This window comes from Babylonia areolata, chromosome 20 (assembly GCF_041734735.1).
Source record: "Babylonia areolata isolate BAREFJ2019XMU chromosome 20, ASM4173473v1, whole genome shotgun sequence".
Lineage (NCBI taxonomy): Eukaryota > Metazoa > Mollusca > Gastropoda > Neogastropoda > Buccinidae > Babylonia > Babylonia areolata.
Window position 1 is genome coordinate 28,601,135 of NC_134895.1, and position 25,480 is coordinate 28,626,614.

At 40.3% G+C, this 25,480-nt stretch overlaps 1 protein-coding gene and 1 long non-coding RNA gene across 4 annotated transcripts in view; one reads left to right on the top strand and one right to left on the bottom strand.

Moving 5' to 3' along the window:
• Positions 1-25,480, top strand: part of LOC143295377 (receptor-type tyrosine-protein phosphatase T-like) — a 328,714-nt gene that overhangs the window by 133,137 nt on the left and 170,097 nt on the right. For all 3 annotated transcript variants that reach the window (XM_076607040.1, XM_076607042.1, XM_076607043.1), the window contains 7 exons: positions 2,159-2,404; positions 3,154-3,291; positions 4,951-5,097; positions 9,347-9,549; positions 13,384-13,474; positions 17,216-17,352; positions 20,623-20,818. In XM_076607040.1, coding sequence (XP_076463155.1) covers positions 2,159-2,404; positions 3,154-3,291; positions 4,951-5,097; positions 9,347-9,549; positions 13,384-13,474; positions 17,216-17,352; positions 20,623-20,818 — 1,158 coding nt within the window. The remainder of the gene's footprint in view (positions 1-2,158; positions 2,405-3,153; positions 3,292-4,950; positions 5,098-9,346; positions 9,550-13,383; positions 13,475-17,215; positions 17,353-20,622; positions 20,819-25,480) is intronic.
• The window catches only part of LOC143295378 (uncharacterized), a 32,533-nt gene continuing 21,934 nt past the window's right edge, over positions 14,882-25,480 (bottom strand). The window contains exon 3 of the long non-coding RNA XR_013057011.1: positions 14,882-15,535. This is a non-coding gene — a long non-coding RNA (uncharacterized LOC143295378). The remainder of the gene's footprint in view (positions 15,536-25,480) is intronic.

The window sequence follows — 25,480 nt, forward strand, 5'->3', positions numbered from 1 at the left end:
GTTGCTTTAAGGTTTTATATTTAATACAATGATCAAGAAGATGGATTTCGTCTTCCAGGATGTTACACTTGTTGCACAATCTGTCTTCTTGTGGAATATTTAAATATCTACCTTTCTCGATCTTTAGGTCATGCGCGCTTATTCTGAGTTTCGTTAAAGCTTGTCTGTGTTTTGTATCTGATATATTTAAAAGATAGGTTTCAGTTTTGTACTCTGCTACAATCGTATTGTAAAATTTTAGCTTTAATAATGTTTTTTCTCTTTTATCTTTCCAGTATTTGATATATTCATTTTCTAATTTTTTATACACGACGTATTTCAGTCTATGTACGCTGAATGTGAATTGATTTTTCCAAATGTGATCAAGGCCTATAATTTTGAGTGTCTTTTTAACAAAAATCAACCATGGGGAAGTTGTATTTTCTTGTTGGTACATGGACTTATATATTTTGTTGATGAGGGAAGTTTCTGGTAATTGAATAATGTGAATCCAATATGTAATAATTTGGCACATTATCTTTAAACTTATTGGGAATCTGCCCAGTTCACCTAACACAGGAAGCACCATAGCTTTTTTGTGTACTCCAAGTAATTGCTTACAGAATTTAATGTGTAATTTTTCATGTGGAAACTTATTCGATAAGCAGTCGTGTGTGTGTGTATGTGTGTGTGTGTGTGATTGTTCATACCTGCAGTTTATAGTACTGTCTTGGTGTATAGATACACATATAAATGTGTTATTTTTTCATGTGCAGAAGTATGTTATTATGCACTGTTGGATGTGTGTTGTTTCACGTAAGGAGCTTAGAGCCCATTACATGAGGAGTTTGTGCCGTATAAGTACTATTCCTCTATTATTATTATTATTATTATTGATATGTTATGTCTAAAGAGTTCAAGACCTGCTTCTATTTTGATAGTCCACATGTGCCCAAACCGGTCGATCACAATTGGACTAGTTCATTCGCATTTACCCCCATGCATGCACTCCTGCTATTTCAACCGTTTAAAAAACGTTGAAAAGTAGAGGAATTTTCTGGGTGCAACCAATCGGAGAAAGCTTCAAAAACAGAAGAGAGCTCTACATTTGATGATCGTACAACCAGTTATCTGTAAAACACACACATTTGAACTGGTCACTTAGACTGGATCGTTCACAATTAGGCCTACCTACCCTATTTTCGCGACCTCCCCTCAAGTGAATATAAGTGCCAATCTGCTCGTTCTTGTATTCACATCAGCATTCTTTAGGTGACTGAAGCCTAATTGAATGACAGGAAATGAATGATGAATGCCCAATGGCAGCTGTCAGTCGGCTTTACCCAGGCAGGCAGTCTGTTGTGTAATTGACTACGTGTTTATAAAGCACTTAGAGCTTGGTCTCCCACCATGGACAGGCGTTATATGAGTATCCATATCATCATCATCATTCTTTAGTTGTTTAGGTTATGAAAGAATGCAAATATTCCCAGCATTCACCCAGCTGAAATTTGAACGTCTTGAATGTTTTAGTTCTTTTCAAATCAACTTCACACCAGTGCCAGGGGTAAAAGGGAATGCCAACTGGCAAACTGATAGTGCAGTCACATTCACACAAACCCAGGGATGAAGGGGCTGCTCTTTTGAGGGGGGTTGGGGGTGGGGGCGAGGTGGGAGGGGGTTGAAGTTTTGGGTTTTTACGGGGAAGGTTTGTTTATCATCTGTGTGCATCCTTGTTCTTCTTTGTTGTTTTGTGTGGTGTGGTTGCGGTGCTGTTTGTAGTAAGATTGGTAGATGCTGTGTGCTTGAAAACGAAGAAAATCAAAACACACACACACAGACACATACACACACACACACACACACACACACGCACACACACACGCACACACACACTTACATTAAATTTAAAAATTCCTGTTCATATTTCATTTTTGGTACCAGTCTGTTTAAACAGTCATTTTTTCTTGCTGTCTTCTTTAGTGCTAGTCTGTTCTATCTTCTTACATACTTTGATCTTGGTGCCAGTGTGTTTCTCTCATGCCAGTCTCAGTACTTTTGGCATACATACTTTGATGCAAATATTTTGAAATAGACTGCTGATTTGTCAGTCATGATGAAAAATACTTTGTTGCCTAATCATCATGTCACTGTTTCTGATAAAGCCACTTTTTCACAGCAAATCGTTGTTACTACAACGGTCAGCAGAGGAACTACATGGGCACAGTGAATCTGACAGAGGAGGGAGTACAGTGCCAGGCGTGGAGTGCACGCTACCCTCATGACCATACCTACAAACCAGTTGACTTCCCTGATGGGGAGTTCCCTGAAAACTTCTGCCGCACTACCACAGACTCCTCTAAGCCGTGGTGCTACAGCCGTAGCTACAGGAAACGATGGGGATATTGTAGCATTGTGAACTGTGGTAAGTGTTACTCGTGGTCTTTGGTAAGAAGGGATTGAGGTCTTGTTGTTTACCATGTGATGCTGGACATGTTATTGTCTTTTGTCAGTCCTACATTGTGTTATGAGAGGCAGATTCCAAGAAGTGCTTTATTCTTTTCACTTGTGTGAGTAAACAAATTCAGTTTGTACCGTTGTTCTGATTTTTTCTGTGGCTGGTTTCATTCAGTTGTCACAGGTAACTTGTGTGTTACTGTAACAGAACTTAAACATTTATGGTTTCTGGGAGTGTATTTGTTGTAATGAAAGTTAAATACCTTTTTAGTATTTGTCATTGTGAAAGTCTTTAAGAAGCTTCATCAAGAATAACATGATTTGTTGTGATATGCAGTGTCAAAATGGCTGTCGAAGAAAACTCAAAAAAACATATACCTGTCTATGGTCAAAGCTGTCTTGAAGAAGCGTGGGGAAAACTGCACAGAAATGAACAAGCAAATATGGTGCTCTCAGGACATTAAAAGTAATTATATCATTTTTCACAGTCTCATGACTCAGATTCCTTCTTGTTCTTACTTAATTTTCTTTAAACTTTACAACTTATGAAAGGACAAGTTTACTTGCATTTAGGTGGATTGCAAGAGGAAGAGGAATTGAGTCCAAGAGGTCAAGACTCAAGTATCTGTATTTTGCTGAGGTTTGCGTTTATGCAACCACTCATGTATGTATTTGAAGTGTTAAAATGTGGTGTACATTGACCGCTGTGTCCAACAGGATGTCCTGTGGGCCTGTTCGGACATAACTGTGCTAAGATGTGTCACTGTCACGACAAGACAGAAAAGTGTGACAGCATCCTCGGCATGTGCAGAAGTGGCTGTGACAAAGGTTGGACGGGCTTTGACTGTCAAACGCGTGAGTACAAGCTGTGTGTTCTGTGGCAGGGCACTCAGGAGGTGTGCGCTGTCAGAATCTGAATAGGCATGCTGGAGAAGAAAGAAAAAAGATCTGTGATGAGGATGACTATTTTCACGATATATTTACTCAATTTAAAATTTAATATGCTTGTGAGCATGGATATGGCCAAGCCTGTGTTTCCAAATGACAGAGGAAGGTGGGGGCAGGGGGGGGGGATGGAGAGTGTAGGGCAAATAAGGGAGTGGAGCTGGTTGACGGGGAATATCTCTAATTATGCCTAAGCATTTCTCTCTCTCCCCAACCCCCTACCTCCCGCACTCAAGAATTCATGTGTGTCTGAAAGAGAGAGGGAGAGAGACTCAGAGAGAGAGAATAAGATACTGCATCTTGGAGTAAGGTCACAATAGTTTTTCAGTGATTCAGCATTTCATGCAGGCTTTCTGTTCCTAATTTCTTGGTCTTTGCAAAGCTTCATGATGACAGTAGCAAAGTGAATTATCATTACTTGATATGTTTCTTTTCCTTTATCAAAATGAGGGTAGGATGGGGGGAGGTGTTTGCAAAGTGTTTTATCCGATCTGAAGTATCTGAAGTTTTCAACCCAAAATGTAAAATGGGCGTTTACGAGATAGTGGGTGTTTACAAGGTAGTTTACAAAACATGCAAACTGCCAAACCAACAGCCGGTTGAGTAAGTTAAAAAACAAATTCATGAGACTTTCCCCTGTGCGCCAGTTGTGCGAGACAGTTGTGTGTGTGTGTGTGTGTGTGTGTGTGTGTGTGTGTGTGTGTGTTTGTGTGTGTGGTATATTTGACTGTCAATATGTAAATGTTTTGTTGATATGTTTTGTGGCAAGTTTGGTTGTTTTTTTTCCCTGTTTCTGGGATCTTCATTTTGATGGAGAATTATTGTGAATGTCAGGATAATGAAAATAATCTGGTTCTTAGATGAATATAGATCTGTAAATGATATAGCAGGTTTTGCTGTGGTGTGGACTGCATTTATGAAGGAGATGGTGTATCTAAGGGATTTGATTATGATCTATACTGTTGTTTTGTTATTTGAAACAAAAAGAAAACTACATTATGTTGAAAATTGATATGTTTTGTCTGAAAGTACCAAGAGTGAGCAGCAGTGCATATGGGTGGGTTTTTTTGTTTTGTTTTTTTTAAAATTATTTTTATTTTAATTAACCTATTTTGTCTGAAAGTGCTTAGAGTGAACGGCAGTGCATATGGCGTAATCTTGTGTACGTGACATCTGATTCCCTATAACATTATGTCTCACTGTGGTAATGGCAGGGGTTACGGTGATAAACTTAATGCAAGCAAACTTTTGTTCCAGTTAGTGAGGGTGAAGATATTTATTGTCACTCTGTCAGAAACCTGAGTATGCAATGAACTACACACTAAGCATTACTGGGACAGAATTCCAACCAGTTTTAATATTGCTGTTTATCAAGTGTTACTTAGCCAGTACTTTATGAAATAGAATCAGTAGATTTGCCCTGTGATGTCATTGTATTCCTGTAGGCTGCTGTATGTCATAAAAAATGGATATCTCTTTGCAATAATACACTCTCTGTGTATCCTGAGCAGTACCTTTCAGAAATTGATCTACTCTTTGCCTTCTGATTATTTGGATGATTGTCTGCAGCCGCCAAGTGCCAGTCCAACAGGTATGGATGGGCCTGTGAGTCCCAGTGCCACTGTCAAAGCGACAAACATTGCCACCGCTTCAATGGACCGGACCCAGAGTGTCAGTGCAAAGAGGGCTACTTTAACCCTCCTGCCTGTGAACCAGGTATGTATAATTCAGTTCAAAGTTGCAGCAAAGTTGGGGATGAACTGGCAGTAGAAACTAGCCATTCCCAGAAAGGATCTCACTTCCTTTTTTGTTCTGGGAGTCGGGCAGTTGCGAATTTTCTTCACCTTGTCTGACATTGGAAGCTAATATCCTCACTCCAGTTTGTCAAACCCAACCATGCACTTTTTGGGCCTAGCTGCCAAGTTGGGCTCCTTCAACTGTCTCACTAACCTCCTCAGCTCTTTCAAGTGACCCTGCCAAGTGGATGTGGCAACCATAACATAGTCAATGAAATTGTGGATTGATTTTGATTTTAGAGGCTCCAGCTTTCTCATCTTCGGAGTGAAGCATGCCCCTGCATTCATGGATACCCATTGAAACTGACCTGAGGGAGTGGAAAATGCAGTCTTCGGGTGGTCCTCTTTCGTGATTAAAATCTAGGTACCCTTTTGTGAGATCGAACTTGCTGAAGTACTTTGCTCCTGCCAGCTGTGAGAAGATGTACTCAATATCTGGTATGGGTTCAGCATCGAAGGCAGTGACCTGGCTTAACCTGCGATAATTGATGCAGAACCTAGTGGATCCATTTGGTTTTGGAACCAAGACCACAGGTGCATTATAGGGTGAAGCAGCAGGCCCAATCACACCCATGTGAAGCATCTTCTCTGTCTCAGCCTTCACCACCTCTACCTTGGCATAGGGCAAAGGGTATTGTCGAACATAGACTGGGTCTGTTTTTGTGAGTTCAAAGTGGAGCTCTTCCAGAGGACAGTGAAGATTTCTTCACCTTCTTTCTCCAGTAACTGCTGTGCTTCATCCTTTTGCTCTGCAGACAACTTAGGACCATACTGAATGTCCTGAATGGTTTCTGTCTGAGTTGCCTGACAGACTGGTAGTGCATCAGTGTCAAGACTCTCTGGTTCATCATCAACGAAGACAGCTGACACAACCTCTGATTCACTTTCTCCCCACTTGACAGAGCTGGATATGCTACCCTCTAGAGTAGTGACTGCCGCATGATACAACCTGGTTCTTCCCCTGACTGGAACCCTGTAGTCATTCGCTGAAGTGTGCTCCCTGACAATGGAAGGCCCTTGGCAGATTAACTGTAGCTTGTTACTGTGAACTGGTAGTAAGAGGAGTACCTTTTCTTCTGGTTTGAAATGCCTTGGTTTTGCCTTTTTGTCCAAGTGGTAAACATACCTTCCAGCAGCTTTCCACACGTTCTCATGCGCTAAGGTGCACATTTCCTGGATACGGCTGCGGAGGTCCAGGATATTCATGGCCATGTTGTGGATTTCCTCTGGTGACTGCTCGTCAGTCCAACACTGCCGCTATATATCCCTTGGTCCTCTCACTGTATGCCCATACAGTAATTCAAAGGGTGAGAACCCTAAACTTTCTTTGGGAACTTCTTGGTTGTTGAACAGCAAGGCAGGGATATATCTGTCCCAGTGCCTTGGTTCATCTTGGCAGAGCTTCTGTACCATGGCCTTCATAGAGCCATCAAATCTCTCTACCAACCCATTGCATTGGGAATTGTATGGGGTATTGACCTTGTGCTCATTGGACATCTCTCTGGGGATTCCCACTCAAGCCCACATATTTCGTTCAGTGCCTCAGCTTCTGTGACAGCATAGGTATTTTTCAGTGCCTTTGCTTCTGGGTAGCGAGTTGTGTAGTCGACCATAGTGAGGACATACCTATTGCCAGACTCAGTGGCTGGTATGATCAGTCCTACTATGTCGACAGCCACTCTCCTGAAAGGTTTGTCAATTAATGGCATCTTCGTCAGGGGGACTTTAGGTGTTCTACCCCTGGCTTGCAACCTCTGGTAGATGTTGAATGAGGAACAAAATCGACGAACGTCCACAAGATACCTGGCCAGTAAAATTGTTTCCAGACACACAGCTGATCCCTTTTGCACGTGCTCTGTGAGACTGGCTTGTCAACTGCCAGTCTCGGCTCACAGCACTACTGCATGCACATTTAACCCCCTATGTGTCGCTTAACCTTTTAAACTAACATCCATTTTATTGAGGATGTTTTTGTCCAGTTTGACCGTGACATAGACACTATTAAACTCTATACTATTCAGAATATGTCTTTATTACCAAGTGTACCAGGGTCACAAGGAATATGGAGGTGGGCTGGGAGGGGGAGGGGCGGGGGTGTGTGTTGTACATAACAAGATACAAACATAAATCGAAAATCATACACAAACACAGATACAGTAGAAATTAGGATACATACAAGTGCATATCAATATAAAAACTTGTGCATACTCACACATGCATGCACTGCACACACAGACATGCACAGACATGCACAGACACACACACACACACACACACACACACACACACACACACACACACACACACATTCTCTCTCTCTCTCTCTCTCTCTCTCTCTCTCTCTCTCTCATACACACACACACACACACACACACACACACGTTTGAACAGAAGCTGCATATTACATGTGGATGGAGCTGATGACTAGATCTTCAGGTAGATGGTTGTTGATTGCACAATTCTATTTATCATACTGGATTTGTTCGAGAGACAGGGCATTGACTGCTTTTGGGAAAAAGCTATTGGCAAAGCGATTGGTTTTCATCCTTATACTTCTGTAACGTCGACCAGAGGGAGCATCTTGAAAATCCCAAAAGCTGAATGTGATTCGTCCTGGCAGATTGATTTTGCTTTTTTGAGTAGCCGCTTATAATACATGTCTTCTAGAGAAGGTAGATCAGCCCCGGTAATCTTGGTGGCAGTTTTTACGATTCTGTTAAGGGCTGCAGATTCTGCCTTGGAAATGTTTCCGTACCAAACAGTAATAGTGAAGGTTAACACACTTTCAATGACTGCTCGGTAGAAATCAACCATGATTTCTTTTCTTAATTTTTTTTGGACACAATTTATGTGTAATGATAACCACGAAGTTTTAAAAAACACCTGTTTAACTCTTAGACGAACAAAACAGTAAGACCACAGTTTGGTATTTCTGTATTTATTTCAGGAAAATTATGATCTTTGTGTACAGTCAAAACATGCATTGAAATATGAAAAGACTTGTATGATCATAAAACCAGTTTAGACAACAAAAACAACAGCAACAACTGTGCGTGAACATTTGATCAAAACAAACTGCTGAAGCAACACTGCATTGTCGCCAGTAGTTTCTCCCCCTCCACTAGGCCTTGAGTGGTGCTCTGGACACTTTGTCATTCACATGAGATGATAAACTGAGGTCCTGTGTGCACTTAGCGCACATAAAAGAACCCATGGCAACAAAAGGGTTTAATTCAATAGGAAAACAAATGAAATTGCAGCCGGAATTTCACATAGAAATACATGTTGCGACAATAGTAATACAATACAATACATGAGGACAGGACAGGTCAATAGAGTACAGTAGAGTACAGTACAGTAGAGTACAGTACAATACAGTACAGTACAGTAAAATACAATGCAATACAATGCAATACAATACAATGCAATACAATACAATACATTACATTACATTACATTAAAACACAGTGCAATACAAATGTCAGATATGGACTTTAAGGAAGTGAAGCAGTCTCAATCAGATTTATTGATTATAAATAGTGTGTTTAGACACCTTTCTTAATATTGTTATTTTCCTATGATAAATTGTCGTAGTGATATAGTTTGAAATGATTATTTTATTTTCTTATGATATATTTCTTAATAATGAGAAGATAATAGCCATAGTAATAATAGTATTTGAAAGTATTTATAATTTCTAAATCAAAGCATGACATACTGATCATTCACACGCGTGCACACGAACTGCTCACTAAGATGAATCAAAGTAAGACAAAAAGAGGAAGAAAATGCTTGCACTGACTGGGAAAATGTTTAACAAATTAAATAGATATATTACAGTGAAAGAAGTTAAAATTTAAGTTTGACTTGAAGGAGGTGCATGTGGACTTTGGTGAACTGAAAAGGGGACCTCATTCCAAGCAAATGAGCCAGAGACACAGGGAGAGTGGAGGACTGATGGTGTACTGCTGGAATCAGGGATCATGTAGCAGAGTGGATCAGCAGATGACCAGAACGAGTGGGTAGAGGTCAAGGGAGTGAGAAATGAAACTTGTGGGTAAATAAGTAAATGAGAGTTGACTGTGTCTAAGGGTTACACAATAGTGGCTTAAATTTAAAAGTGATTTGACCCACCCTCATACCTGTTCCCTTCTTTGCTGTGTGCACAGTGACCAAACCTCACATTGAGGAGTTCACCAGTGAAAAGGTGAACCCTGGACAACAGGTGGTGTTCAACTGCACAGTGTCTGCATTCCCAGTGCCAGCTGCGGACGAGATTCGTCTGCAGGTCCCTGATGGTCGTCAGGCCATTTTGACACGTTCTGTGGATGTGCCTAGCTATGGCCCGTACACGCGCAAGAATACCTTCAAGGTAAAAACATTGTTTGTTTGTCTGTCTGCTAGATTATCAAAATAATGTTTTCAAAAATTAATATAACTGTTATCAGATGATAAATAAAGAAATGCTGGGATTCTTATATAAATGAAATTCTTTGGGTTACAGGCTTTCAGTTTGTTTAGTTAAATCAAGCTGAGTATTTTCTTTGTTTCTGTATGGTTTAGGTAAAGACAACACAGTGCATAGCAATATAATGTTCAATGTTGAAAATACAGAAATCTATAGCTTTTGAACTAATGATCAGCCTCTTCCCCCACCTCTATTGCAAGCATTGAAACTCACAGAAATCCTGCCCCCCCCCCTCTCCCCCCCCCCCCCCCCCGCTAAAATTTTCTTGATTGTATTATTTATATTCTTAATATGATTTTTAACTTTGAAAGGGGTGTATTGAATTTCAAAAAAATCCTTATTTTACAATCATTCCTAAATCTGAATTTATTGGAATAGATAAATGATCATTCAGTTGTCAAGGAAAATATCTATATAGATTTTCTGAAATTAGGAAGAAATCTGGTCTGGCTTGTTGCGATGGATTTGGTCTTCTCAATGTATACCTTAGTGTTTCTGGATTTACTTTTAGCAGTTCCAGTTCACTTGTTAGGCCAATAAATTTTTCTTTGGCTTTAGGATTATTAATCTTTGGAGTATTATTAACTGAGTATTTACAATTTCTTTGTAATCTGGTAATAATATGGTGTGTCCATCGAGATCGATGATGACCATCGTTGTCATCCAGCTGGGGGATGGGGGGAGGGTGGTGGTGGGGTGGGGGGGAGGATGCTCATGAATCTATCTGTGAATGCGCAGATGGCTGAATAGCCCAATCTGCGCCCGAAATGTTCGCTGACAGTTGGGGCAGACAAAGACAAGCATACCATTGTCAGGGAGCTTGTTTGCCTGTGACTTTCTGGCCTGCCTCTTCTGAACAGCTGCAGCAGTCCTGTTGGCCTCGCACAACTTGGCGCCTTTGTGCACAGCAGCGCGCCATTTGTCACGGTCCACTGCAGATTCCTCCCAGGAGTCAGGGTTGATATCAAACGCTTTCAGAGAGACTTTCAGAGTATCTCTGAAGCGCTTCTTCTGACCTCCGTGTGATCTCTTCCCTTGTTGCAGCTCACCATAGAAGAGCCTTTTGGGCAGCCGATGGTCTGGCATGCGCGCCACGTGTCCAGCCCAGCGAAGCTGGGACTTCATCAGGATGGTGAAGATGCTGGGAAGGGTGGCTTTTGCGAGCACCTCTGTGTCTGGGGTCCTGTCTTGCCACTTGATGTTCAGTAGCTTCCTGAGGCATGTTGTGTGGAAGTGGTTCAGCTTCTTGGCATGTCGTTGGTACACTGTCCAAGTTTCGCAGGCGTACAGCAGTGTGGGAAGAACTACTGCTCTGTAGACCTTTAGCTTGGTCTCAAGACTAATGCCTCTTCTGTTCCAGACATTTGCATTGAGTCTACCAAAAGTTGCGCTTGCTCTTGCAATCCTGACATTCACTTCATCGTCGATTGTCACATTTCGTGACAGTGTGCTGCCAAGGTATGTGAACCGCTCCACTGCACTGAGTCTCTGACCGTTGACTGTGATGTTGGGCTCAACGTAGGGTTTCCCTGGGGCTGGCTGATGGAGAACTTCAGTTTTCCTCGTGCTGATGGTAAGGCCGAAGTTCCTGCTGGCAGTGGCAAACTTGTCGACACTGAGTTGCATGTCAGCTTCAGATCCAGCGTTGAGGGCACAATCATCAGCAAACAAAAAGTCTCTGATGATGTCTGTCATGACCTTCGTTTTTGCTTGAAGCCTTCTGAGGTTAAACAGCTTGCCATCTGTTCGGTACTTTAGGCCGATTCCAACATCGCCATCTCTGAAGGCATCAGTAAGCATTGCAGAGAACATGAGGCTGAACAGCGTTGGAGCCAGGACGCAGCCTTGCTTGACACCATTTGTGACAGCAAAAGGAGCAGATGTTTCGCCATTGTCCTGGACTCGAGCCTGCATGCCTTCATGGAATTGGCTGACCAAGGAAATAAATTTCCGAGGGCATCCGTACTTGGCCATGATCTTCCACAGTGCCTCTCTACTCACGGTGTCGAAGGCCTTAGTGAGGTCGACATAGGTGGAGAACAGATCAGCATTTTGCTCCTGACACTTCTCTTGCAGCTGCCTTGCAGCAAACACCATGTCGGTGGTTCTGGTAATAATAAATCAAGTGGAAGGGCTGAAGTCTTCAGCACAGCCTGGTTTTATGTGTGATGAGGAGCTTAATGGTAAAGATGATATATCATTTTCCTTTTTCCCAGATGTGACCAAGTTTTTGTTTTTAATGCTGTTAATTTTTTTTAATTTTATTATTATAAATTTAGTTGGGCAGTCCTGATATGGCCCTGTGCAGGCCTAGTAAATCCAGTGAAGTGTGAGATGTAGCCTCCATGTCCATGTGTAGGTGGGTTTAAGTGCCTTCTCATTGAGTTCTGCTTGGGTCAGTGCCACAGCACTTGAAGGAGTCTTTAAAGAATCTCAGGAGTGCTTCTTCTGGCATCCCTGGGAGCACTTTCCTGTTGATAGCTCTACATATAACGGTCTCTTAGGGAGGATGCAGTGTGAAATGGACTGCTTCTCACAAGCCTGCAACAACTTCAGTCTCGCCATCAGCACCAAAAAGACTGAAGTTATATACCCGCCTGCCCCAGGAAAGCCATACCAGGAGCTGTGTATCACAGTGAAGGGGCAGAACCTCCAGGCAGTCAACAACCTCACCTCTCTTTCGCGCAGTGAACATAGATGCTGAGGTCAACAACAGGATTGCCAAAGCCCGTGTCACCTTTGGGAGACTGTGAGAACGTCTGGGAGTGGAGAGGACTCAGCTTTATCACCAATCTAAGGGTATACTGTGCAGTGGTCCTTACCACCCCCCTTTACACCAGCAAGACCTGGACTGTCTACAGCAGACACACCAAACAACTCAATTGTTTCCACTTGAGCTGTCTCCACAGACTCCTTCACATCAGGTGGCAGGACAAAGTCCCTGACACAGAAGTCCAGGAACAAGCTGGCCTCTGCAGCATCTACACCCTCCTGCAGAAAGCCCAAGACAGGTGGGCTGGACATATGGTCAGAATGCCAGACAGTTGATTGCCAAAGCAGCTGCTGTATGGAGAACTGTATCCAGGCAAGTGCTCAGTTGGAGGGGCATATGAAACACTACAAAGACTGCCTCAAAACGTCCCTTAAAGACCTGGGCGTCAACATCAACATGTGGGAGATGCTTGCTCTGGACTGTCCAGCTTGGCACAGCAAAATCACCACAGGAGCCCATGCAGCTGAAGCTAGGCACATCACCGAGGCGCAACGAAAGTGTGCTGTGCACAAGGCCCAGACAGCATCTACTGCCATGACAGCACCCACTCATTTGTGTCCCACATGTGGGCGAGCCTTCAGTGCCTGGATTAGCCTCATCAGTCACCTCTGGACCCACAGCCACCGATCTTCCATCTGATTCTTGAAGCCATGGTCATCTTGGAATCTGAAGGAGGAATATCATCATTATCACTGGTGTAAAGGATTAGGAATAAAGGAGTCGCTGTGTGTGTGTCTGTGTGGATGCGATCGTGCATGAATACAAATGAATGTGCTTTCTTGTGAGTGTCGCATTAGGGAGATGGTGACTTTAAAATAAAGCTATGTCATTGCCAGCCTTTGAAAAATCTCTAGTCATTTGTCAACAAACACATCCTCAAAGGAATTTGTGTGTGTGACTTTTGCTGGCTGTGTACTATTCCAATGTCATAATGAACTGTATGTGTGTGTATGTATGCTACACAGGTGAGCTATGTGCACAGCGGAGAACGCTATAGGTGCGTGGTGCAAGGGGTTGCTGGAACAGCTGACAAAGTTTTGTACTCCCAGGTATATGGTAAGTGCTTTTGTCCTGATTTTTGGAGCAGCTGTGTCTCTGTCTTGGTATGTCTTTCTGTACCCCCTCCCTCTCTCCCTCTCTTTAGTGCTCTCTCTTGATGCAGGTTTCAGATGAGGGGTGGGCTTGCATGAGCAAACTTAAATCGCAAAGTTTGGCTTATGTCTAAAAAGTTTGTAACTTTATGAAATTCAGGTTGCACAAGTGTGCTTATTAGCAAAATGATCATAAAAATCTTTCATAACTTTGAGACTGCTACCCCCTTGGTGTAAGTGTGATCGGAGCAACTAAAATGGCGAATCGTCTGGCGTTTCAGCTTAAGTTTCATCGGAATTTCAGACAAGAACGACCATTCAGAGACGACACACATCAGTTTGAAGTTAAAGAAGGTGTTCGGTTGTACAGTCGCCATTGTTTTCGCAGGGCCGATATTTCGGAACTCTTTGATACTATTGCAGATGATGTCAAGCAACTTTCAAGCGAGCAGAGGTGAGATTATTTTCATATATCTCTCTCTCTGTTTTTTTTTATTTTGTATATATTCATTTCATTATTTTTATAATAGATCTGAGTGGTACTCAACCAGTCACATAAACGATGTTTTTCTTGGCGGTGCCCAGTTTTGTGTGGTTTGAGATGTAGGCCTCTTTGAATGACAAAGTGTCTAACGTGTGTGTGTATGTGTGTGTGTGCATATGTGCACTTGGTTGAAGGCCATCTGCAAATGTGATTTAGATCTAGAATTAGATCTCTGTGTGTGTGTGTGTGTGTGCACGTGTTTGAGGGCTATCAGCAAATGGGATTTTAAATGTAGAATTAGATCTGTATGTGTGTGAGTGTGTGCATGTGCGCATTATATCTGTCAATCTATTTATCTATCTACTTATATATGTATATCTATCTATCTATATATATATCTATATCTATATATCTCTGTCTGTCTCTCTCTCTCTCTCTCTCTCTCTCTATATATATATATATATATATATATCACTCAGAGAAATCTGTTGTGACAATACAATATACTTTGATACATACATGTATACATTAACATATATATAGAGAGATAGAGACAGAGTTTTATCTGTAATGACTATTATGATATGACATGGATACTTATATAGCGCCTATCGTCAGTTGGAGACCAAGCTCTAAGCGCTTTACAAACATGGGTCATTTGCAGGTCATTTGCACAACAGGCTTCCTACCTGGGTAGAGCCGACTGACAGCTGTCGTTGGGCGCTCACCATTTGTTTCCTGTGTCATTCAATCAGGTTCAGGCATGCACACATGCACACTTAGACAGACATGTAACATCTTACATGTATGACCGTTTTGTTTATTTACCCTGCCATGTAGGCAGCCATACTCCATTTTCAGGGTGTGCATGCTGGGTTTGTTCTTGTTTCCATAACCCACCGAACACTGACATGGATTACAGGATCTTTAGCATGCGTCTTTGATCTTCTGCATGCGTGTACACACAAGGGGGGTTCAGGCACTAGCAGGTCTGCACATATGTTGACCTGGGAGATCGTAAAAATCTCCACCTTTTACCCACCAGGTGCAGTCACCAAGATTCAAACCTGGGACCTTCAGATTGAAAGTCCATCACTTTAACCACTCAGCTATTTAAAAAAAAAAAAATTATCAGTTCCAATGAAGCCATTGAATATATATTTCATAGCATTCACTTTCTCTGTTTCAGCAGATACAAACCTGCTGATGCTGCAAAATTATGGTCATTCACAAGGACACAGTGATTACCAGATCCTGACAATGAATGTTAATCAGATGACTCAGACTAGAATGATAGTGATGATGGTCTTGTACTTGGAGCTGGTGACATGCCAGTGCAGCTGGTTCATGACAGAATGGTTGAAAGTTATTTCCTTTGGCAAGTTGTTCCATGTTACTTGCTGATCAACATGCCACAAGTACATATGACAAGCACTTGTTCTGTTTTGTTATTCATTTGTGGTGCTTGTGGTAGAAGTTGGTCCAATGGAGCTGACAGCAATCCCTCTTTCAAGACAGAGTGTTTGCCCACAGACCGTAAATCTAAACAAGACAAGAAACACACATGATTTGTTAGTTATTGGCTTGTGTTTAGGGAGGTTTTAAAATGTCAAATGGTTGTTATGTACTGTTAATGTATTCAAGATGCTCTCTGCAACCAAGGAGTATGACATTAATCAGTGGAATGCCAGTAGAAGGTTATACATTCTAAAACAGTGAACTGTGCTGTTAACACACACACACACACACACACACACACACACACACACACAGATAAAATAAGGGATGGAATGGTTGTTGTTGTTGTTGTTTTTATATACCCACATTGTTCTTTTTGAAGCCAATAAAATGTCAGCTTGGAATGGTGTGTGTGTGTTGGGCGTGTGCGTGTGTGTGTGTGTGTGTGCACTGATGTGTATATTGAGCACATGCATGTTGATGTTAATTTGGTATGTACCCACTTGTGTGATTATTTGTTCTGTTCACACTCTCACACACTGCACACACAGTGTAATACTGTAAGACCTGTTAAGATTTTAAATAAATATGACAAACCTTCTGCAGTACTCATGTACACATACCCATCATACATGTGTATACAGTTACAGAGGGCAAAATAATTGTCCATAAAATCTTACAACCAGGGATGATAATTATAAAAGAAATCTCACAAAGCAACACAAACATATCCACAAACCCAAAACATCTGAAGTTGAATTGTTGATTCAGCATCATGTATCAGTGTAATGATTGTAAAAGAACCCTTACATAGGAACACAAATACATGCATACACAAACCCAAAATATAAACTGAATCAACATTGTGTTTCAGTGAATTAACAACATCCAACCATTTTTTTTGTTTGAGAACAAAACCAGTCTGTAGATGCAGTGTTATAATCAACAACAGCAATTTAAATCTACATAAAACTTTCAAATAATACAGTATATATATATATATTTTTTTTTTTTTTCTTTCTTTCTTTTTTTTTTTTTTTTCTTTTCTTTTCTTCCAAATTTGTTATTTTAATCTTTTAATGCCAGTAAATATATTCACTGGTCAGTGAATAGATTTGATTATTCTTTAGACACTCAAACAGGTATACATTGATTTATCATGTTGATCCATTCCAACAGTGCTTATGAGAATAAATAAATGATTAAATGAGGGAAAAAAGAAAAGAAAAAACATTCACATACATTGACAACTCATCCTTTGGAATCTTACCTTGTGTTCAATAAGTGATGGTGGTGGCCTATTCATTTCTTTGATGGAAACTAACGATTGTGGTCACACCATGGAATGACTGCCTTAGATTTATTTTTTATTTGTTTGACAGTCTGAGTGTAGTTGCCTCAGTCGTGCATTCATGCAGCCAGAATTTCTTGCTACTGCTTCTCTTTATACTCTCAGCCTCCTTGTACTTTTTAATGCCTGTGGTTTGACTGATAATTGTGTGCTGTATGTGTCATGACATTGAACTCTCTTTCACTTCATTGTGTTTGATGGTAGAAAAGGTGGGTCTTTCCAGTGTTGCTCCTCTCCATTTACTCCTTTCCATGTTCCAAGTTATTCTTTTAATTTTTTTTCATCATTTGCATTTCTTCTTTTTTTCTTTTTATGTATATTATTAAGATACTTTTTTTTAGAGGAAGTTTCATAATTGATTTGATCACAATGATAATGAAGGCAATAATAACATTCGCTGACTGCTGTTGTAGAGTTGCCCAGAATGAACTCACCACCCGGGGTGCTGCATGGGTCCATCACGGCACACAATGCCACAGTGGAATGGCGCCGCTGGAACCCAGACCGTGGAGACCCAGGGGACCCCGACATCCTCTGGTACAGCGTGCAGGTAACCTACACTTGATACTGCGTCTGCCAGTCTATGTGTGTGTGTGTGTGCGCACATTTGTTCCTTTTTGACTCACTTGTGTAAACAAAGTGAGTCTATGTTTTAACCCGGTGTTCGGTTGTCTGTGTGTGTGTGTGTGTGTGTGTCCATGGTAAACTTTAACATTGCCATTTTCTCTGCAAATACTTTGTCAGTTGACACCAAATTAGGCATAGAAATAGGAAAAATTCAGTTCTTTCCAGTCATCTTGTTTAAAACAATATAGCGCCTCTGGGATGGGCACAAAAAAAAGAAGCCAAATTATATGCAAACTGCATTTACTGTTATATATATATATATTTTTTATTCTCTAAACTTGGCACTTTGATATGATATTCTGACACAACAACAAGAGCAGTAATTTTTATCATGTTTTGTTCAAAGAGGAACTTCTTTTGCTAAGCATAGAAGTTATATTTATTTTGCAAACGTTTTGGTGCAGATAGTAAAAAAGGGAATGTAAGTTGTAATTAATGCTAGGGGACTAAATTTGCTTTAAACTGATCTTTCTCATCTTAAACATTACATTTTGAAAGTATACTCAATACATAAAAAGCTTGTGTGTTTTACTCTCAGTATACAGGGCTTTCACTATGTTCATTCGCCCAAGTGGTCTTTTTCGGAAAATACTAAAATCAATACGACAAGTGGACTTTATAGATCTATTGGCTGAGCCCTGAAGGTCATGGGCAAAAATCAATTGCATACACATATTTATACATATTCAAAGCGCGTGCTCATATATATTCTTTGCGAACGCAAACGATGCCATTTTGTTTCAAGTTGTTGACCTGCCCGTTCAATCCTATATTCAATCGACAATACATGATAACATGTGATAGAAAGTTGGAGAAGGAGACCGTTAAATATTTATTCAGAGAAAGATTTGTGAACACCTCATCACTTACTGGATTATGCCCCAAACTGCCATAAAGATATCCATAGAATCAGTCGGAATTCACAGTTAAAAATAATAAACAATGAGAGTTAATACCCTTGAACTGATGAAACGCACAAATTTCCAGTCTTGACTTTTCTCAAAATGAAGTCCTTTTCACTTCATACAACGTTTAGAAGTACTTGTACTTGGCTCTACTTGTTATTAGTTTAACAAAATACTCAATTTTCATATCAACTTTAAAACTATAAAACTAGAATGAACGTAAAAGAGATATTGAATCGACCGTGTCAACCGGGTGTAACTAAACTTGTACATCTCTCTAGATCCAGAGAAAACGGCTAAATGTTGCAGTGTGATTGCAGCGATAGCCACGTCTCCTTTACCATGGACTTAAAAAGAATTTTCAATTGTCCTTAAAGATTTTTTGAATGCCCAAGATACACCAGAATAATATGATTTGAACAGCATTCTGACAGGCGCAATAGCTGAGTGGTTAAAGCGTTGGACTGTCAATCTGAGGGTGCCGGGTTTGAATCACGGTGATGGCGCCTGGTGCTTAAAGGGTGGAGATTTTTACGATCTCCCAGGTCAACATATGTGCAGACCTGCTAGTGCCTGAACCCCCTTCGTGTGTATATGCAAGCAGAAGATCAAATACGCACGTTAAAAATCCTGTAATCCATGTCAGTGTTCGATGGGTTATGGAAACAAGAACATACCCAGCATGCACACCACCGAAAACGGAGTATGGCTGCCTACATGGCGGGGTAAAAATGGTCATACATGTAAAAGCCCACTCGTGTGCATACGAGTGAACGTGGGAGTTGCAGCACACAAACGCAGAAGAAGAAGAAGAAGAAGAACAGCATTCTCACTGCGATTACCGCAAATCGATTTATCGCTCTTTAAGAAAAGCATGTTTAAATATTATATTTTTGAATGTCAGTTAAGGAGCCACGATAGTGTAATGGATAAGACAGTTTCTTCTCATCTGAACACGCAGAGTTGGAATCTGCCGTTAGGACTTTTTTTTTTTTTTTCTTCTTCTTTTTCTTTTAACCCGAAGCTTTATAATAACAAATACAGAACACATTTTAACGATTAGGTTGTTTTTTTTCAGTGTATCACAAGTGAGTCTTGAAGGCCTTGCCTCTCTTGTTTGTTTATAAAATCTGGCATTTTGATGTCACATACTGACATACTGATAAGTAGCAGTCGCTTTTATAGTTTGTTGTTCAGATAGGAACATTGTTTGCTTAGTGTGCAAGTTACATTGACAAATGCATCTGTTTGGAGCAGCTTCATTTAGGGAAATCATTCTCTTTTTTTACAGTGGGTATTTAACTGATCTCACCTGTCTAAAACATCACATTTTATAATTATGACTCAATACATAGAAAGGCTTTTTTTTTTTTACATTCAGTGTGAAGGTCTTTCACTATGTACATTCACCCAAGTGGTATTTTTCGGAAATTACAACAATCGGTAGTGTACATGTGTGCGGCTTCGGAGGCCATCATGTTGTTCCCTTCAGTATCAGAATCCAGCATTCAATTGATAATTGACAATAGCATATGATTGAAAGGAGGCTGCCAAATGTGTATTCAGAGTAAGATTTGTGCATGTCTTATCACTTTCTGGATTGTGTCCCATATGACCACAAAAAATCAAAATATCTTCATCGTACAGTTGTCAGTTTAGGGAAAAGGAAAACCCAACCAGTAAACTCACTTGTGCAACTGCATCATGAATTTTGGTACTTCTCAGATATTTGCCCTTCTCACCTCATACGACACTTTTTGACTCACTTGTGCAAACAGAGTAATACTAACTACATCATCAACGTGTTTTCTGCACATAAATATTTCAAAGTGGATACTGAATTAAATAGAATGAATATAAAAGAGAAATTGAATGGATCTGTGCAGATCTAGAGAACACGGCTATATGTGCTTGAGGTGATGGCAACGTCGTCTTTATCGTGGACATAAAGAATGTCTTAAATGCCTTAGATATACCAGAATAACAATACTTAAAGAACATTATCACTACAAATACTGCAATCGATTTATCACTCTTAAAAAACAAGCTTCAATAATAATTTTTGAACATCATTGGTAGATTCGCAATAGCAATGTGACTAAAACGATTTGTTTCAACCCGAACCTGCTGGATTCAAATCTGCATTTATGCCTCTTTTTTTTCGTTCTTTTTTTAACCTGAAGCTTATTGACCAAGTGACACAGTGGCACGGTCCCATTTTAATGTTGAACCGCATATTTCGTTGTTGTGATGTGTTTGCCTGCTTAAGGCATGGAAGTTATGTGCAGGTGCGCGGTGCGGGAGAGACAAGTTACCGGCTGGCAGGCATTGTTTACCACACATTCTGCCGAGACAAGTGCCACTTTGTGCTCACCAAACTGCACCCTAACACGCGCTATTCCGTGTACGTGTCTGTGCGGCGGGATGGGGAGGGAGGAGATGGTCCTCCAGGGCCCATGATACACCTAACCACCAAATGTGCAGGTGTGTTTTTTTTTAACTCTGTGTATGTGTGTGTTTGTGAGGAATGTTAAGGAAAAGAGGGAATGTGGGGATGTTAAAGAGAATGATCAATTAAAAAGGATCGACAGCGTGTGACATGACTTAGCATAGCGTTTCAATTGCCCTTTTCTTTATTCCTTGATTCTCCTTCCGTTCCCACCAAAATGGACTCAACATTGCTTTCTTTTCTTTTCCCCATGTCAGTATGTCATTCTTTAATGTCAGCAGGTATAAGGGCCAGGAACTGTCTTTGGATGAACATGGTGATTGTCTCCATTTGGTTAGTCTGATAGTCCGACGTGTCAATGGTCTGACATGTCAATAGTCTGACATTCTTTTGTCTGACATGTCCATAGTCGGACATGTTTATAGTCTGATATGGCTATGGTCTGATATAGCAATAGTCTGAAAAGCTGCTGTACTGAAACATTTAGTCCAACAAAGTAATGGTCTGACATGGCAACAATCCAAATGTTCAGAAATTTATTGAAGACGTGAAAATGTTTAACCACGCATTTGATTATCCCGTAGAAGTTTATATCCATGGAATGTCATTTGTTTGTTTTTAAACTTTTATTTTATTATTTTCAAGCCACTGACACATACACATGCATGTCTGTCTGTCTTTTTCTCTTTATAGCCTGTCTGTCTGTCCCTGTCTCTGACTCTCTCTCTCAATATATATATATATATATATATATCATAGAGGGACAGTGTGAAGCACTAGAGTGTGCAGTCACACACCAGGAAGTACTAGACACTAATTCCACATTAGATAACAAAGCAGCGGGACCTGATGAGTTTTCCAGAGAGTTTTTTTAATACTCACCCCCAGAAGTCACACGGTTTCTGACCAGTTACTTCTGGAAACTGTTTGATTCAGGTACATTTCCTCATGCATGGTCAGAAGCTGTTATCCAGCCAATATATAAAAAAGGTGACCCAAACTTACCAGATAACTACAGATGTACATCCTTGCTGAATGTCTGTGGAAAGCTTTATAGTTACATTCTAAATAGATGTTTAACAATTTGGATAGAAGAAAACAAGTTGTTAAATGAAGCTTAAGCTGGATTTAAACACAACCATAGCGCAGCAGATCATATTTTCACTCTTTTGTCATTAATTCAGAAACAGTTTGTCTGTCAGGGAAAGCTGTAATGCGCTGTTGTAGATTTCAAAAAAGCATTTGATTTAGTTGATAGGTGCCATTTGTGGTCAATTCTCAGAAAAAATGGTATGAATGGTAAAATGTACAAAGCAATTCAAAGTATGTATAATATCATTAAGGCAAGAGTTCGCGCAGACAGTGAACTCACTGATGTATTTATGTGCCCTAAAGGACTGAAACAAGGAGAAATTTGTAGTCTGGTTTTATTTTTGCTTTTTATCAATGAGCTGGCAAATGAAATTATTCAAAATGGAAAACATGGTATAATGTTAACACCTGAACAAATACAGATTATGATTTAGCTCCTTGCTGATGATGTCATATTAGTGTCATATACTGTTGTTGGTCTGCAGCAACAAAAGAACATCATAAGTGACACTGCCAGGATGCTTGGATTGATAGTTAACTTAGAAAAATCCAAAGTGGTTGTCTTTAGAAAGGGTGGTAATCTTTCTGCAAGAGAAAAATGGGTTTATAATGGAACACAACTGGAAATTGTCAACCAGTACAAATATTTTGGTGTAATTGTTTCAACAGGTTTGTTGTTTCCCTGTGCACTTAAGGATATGGCAGCTAGAGCTAAAAAGGGTGTGGTTGGTATCTTATGACTACTTTGGTCTCTAGGTAATCGTGCAATCACCTCAACTGTTTTTAAAGCTTTTCGATTGCCAGGTACAGCCCATATTTACTTATGGTTCTGAGGTATGGGGCCTCAGAACTGACTATTATATCATCGAAAGATTACATTTATTTGCAGTTAAAAATTACTGAACATGAGCATCCGGACACCAAATGCCTTAGTTTATGGAGAAACTGGATTCCCACTGTTTATAAACGTCTATGTTCAGTACATTAAATACTGGCTAAATCTAACAAGAATGTCTGATGAAACACATTCCATGAAAGTCTAATAAAATGTTATATAACCTTCACTGTAAAGATAAGAATAACTGGGTCTCTAATGTAGGCTTTATTTTGTATCGTTATGGTTTTGGCTTTGTGTGCGAACAGCAAGGAGTCTGTAATGAGAAATCATTTTTGTTTGAGTTTAGGCAGTGGTTAATTGATGCTATGTCCAAGGCTAGAACAGTGACATAAAAACAAAAGAATGTGATGCATTTTATTTTTATTTGAAAGAAAACTACTCCCTGTCTCACTATCTAATGGTTGTACAGAATAGTGCATTTAGGAAATATTTAACAAGAATAAGGCTTGGTGTTTCCCCATTAAAATCTCATTTGAACTGTTTTCACGAGGCTAAGGAGAAATGTTTGGATTTTCCTTTCTGTGACAGTGTCTATGAATTAGAAATCCACTCCATGCTCATTTGTCCTGGATACTAACAGGTTAGAGAACAGTTTATTTTTGAAAATGTTTACAACCAATCATCTATGTTCAGATTAGCATTATTGCTATATGAACGTGAAATACTCTATGAAAGTCACAATTTTCGTAAATAACGCATTCCAGTTAAGATCATGCTATATGGACGGATAATGTAATTAAAAACTTTTTACATGCAATGTACACTGTTTTCTTTCGTCTGATTTCGTCCGTACCCCACTGTTCCCTTTGACATGGGAAAATGCCTAGTTCAGTAAACTGTTTCTTGTCTTGGGGGTTGGGGGGGATTTTTCATATTGATTCTCTTATGTGTTTTTATGTCAGAAATCATAATTTACCTGTCTGCCAAGGTTAGATTATGGTAGAAATGCAGGGGGAGGGTAATTATTGGCCATTTTTACTTCTTTGGGCCCTATAAATGACTTTTGGGGGTATATGTGCTTGAAACGACACAACATCCACTTATTTCATCACAGAGTTATTTTCTTTATATCTGCAGAAAGGGATTAGAGTTAGCTCTTCTATGAATGGCATTAAAATTGGATTTGTGTCGTTATGAGGTGTCACATGATCAAGTACTTCTGAAAAATGCTCAAACGCCAGCAACCTGGTCACAGGATGAAGGATTTCTTTATCAGCATGAGGTAACTGCTGTCGTATTTAGGCACTGTATTGAAATACATTTGTGTTATACATGTAGTAATTCATTTAATCAGTCTAATAGATATGATTTATGGCCCAGATGACCACAAGGACCATATTGTAAATGAAAAAGGTTGGGTTTTTTTCTTTTCTTTATCCAACACATTTTTTATAAAAGGGATCACACTGTATCAGCATAACTGGTTTGAATGCAGGGGGAGTATGTGTGTGTGTGTGTGTGTGTGTGTGTGTGTGTGTGTACATACATACGTACATATATATACATATACATATATATATATCATCAATGCCGTCGGCAAAACGTAGGTTTGTGATTGTTCTGCCGCCTATGAAGAAGAACTGGCAAGCCTGGTCAAACATCCGGACAAAGCCTCCACATCGTATGGAATGCAAATCAGTGCGGAGAAAACCAAACTGATGACTAACAACACCAACGGCATCAGCATTGACATCAAAGTCAACGACGAAAAGCTTAAAACAGTCCACAGCTTCAAATATCTGGGAGCAATCGTGTCAGATGAAGGATCTAAACCAGAAGTACTCTCGAGAATTGCCCAAACAACAACGGCACTCAACAAGATGAACACCATCTGGAACAACAAAAACATCGCTCTCAGCTCAAAAATCAGACTGATGCGTTCCCTGGTTATATCAATATTGCTCTACGCCTGCGAGACTTGGACCCTGATTGCAGACATCGAGAGAAGAATCCAAGCTGTCGAGATGAGATGCTTTCGTAGACTACTTGGCATCTCCTACAGAGACCACATCACTAACACGGAAGTGAAGAACAGAATCAAGCAAAGTATTGGACCCTACGAAGACCTCTGTCCATAGTGAAAAAACGCAAACTTAGGTGGTATGGACACATCTCCCGATCATCTGGTCTTGCCAAAACGTTCCTGCAAGGCACCGTACAAGGAGGCAGAAGGAGAGGACGGCGGAAGAAGAGATGGGAAGACAACATCCGGGGGTGGACAGGCTTGACGCTCGGTGACGCCCTGAGGAAATCAGAAAACCGTGAAGAGTGGAGAGGGGTGGTGGTCAGGTCAGCAGCGGTGCCCCAACGGTCTGAACCCAGACTACGGGAGAGGTGAAGGTGAAGGTGAAGGTGATATATATATATATATATATATATATGGAGAAAGAGAGAGAGAGAGATTACATACGTTGCTTTTTCAGCTATATAGATGAAATCTGGGGTATATCTGGTTGCAGTGCTACAGTTCTCACATAATGAACTTACATTTAATTTCTTTGTGTCAAACAGAAAAGGTAGAAGCATGGACAAACAAATTCTGCTTCATTCACAGCAACAGCAGCTTCGAGACATGCATAAGATTAGTGACCCAATGACGCAAGGCTCAGATTGAGAAATATAAAATATGATGCGTTCACAAAACCCATACAAATGTTTAAATTACAGAAAGTTTTCATAGAGACTAGATGATATGTTGTATAGATTC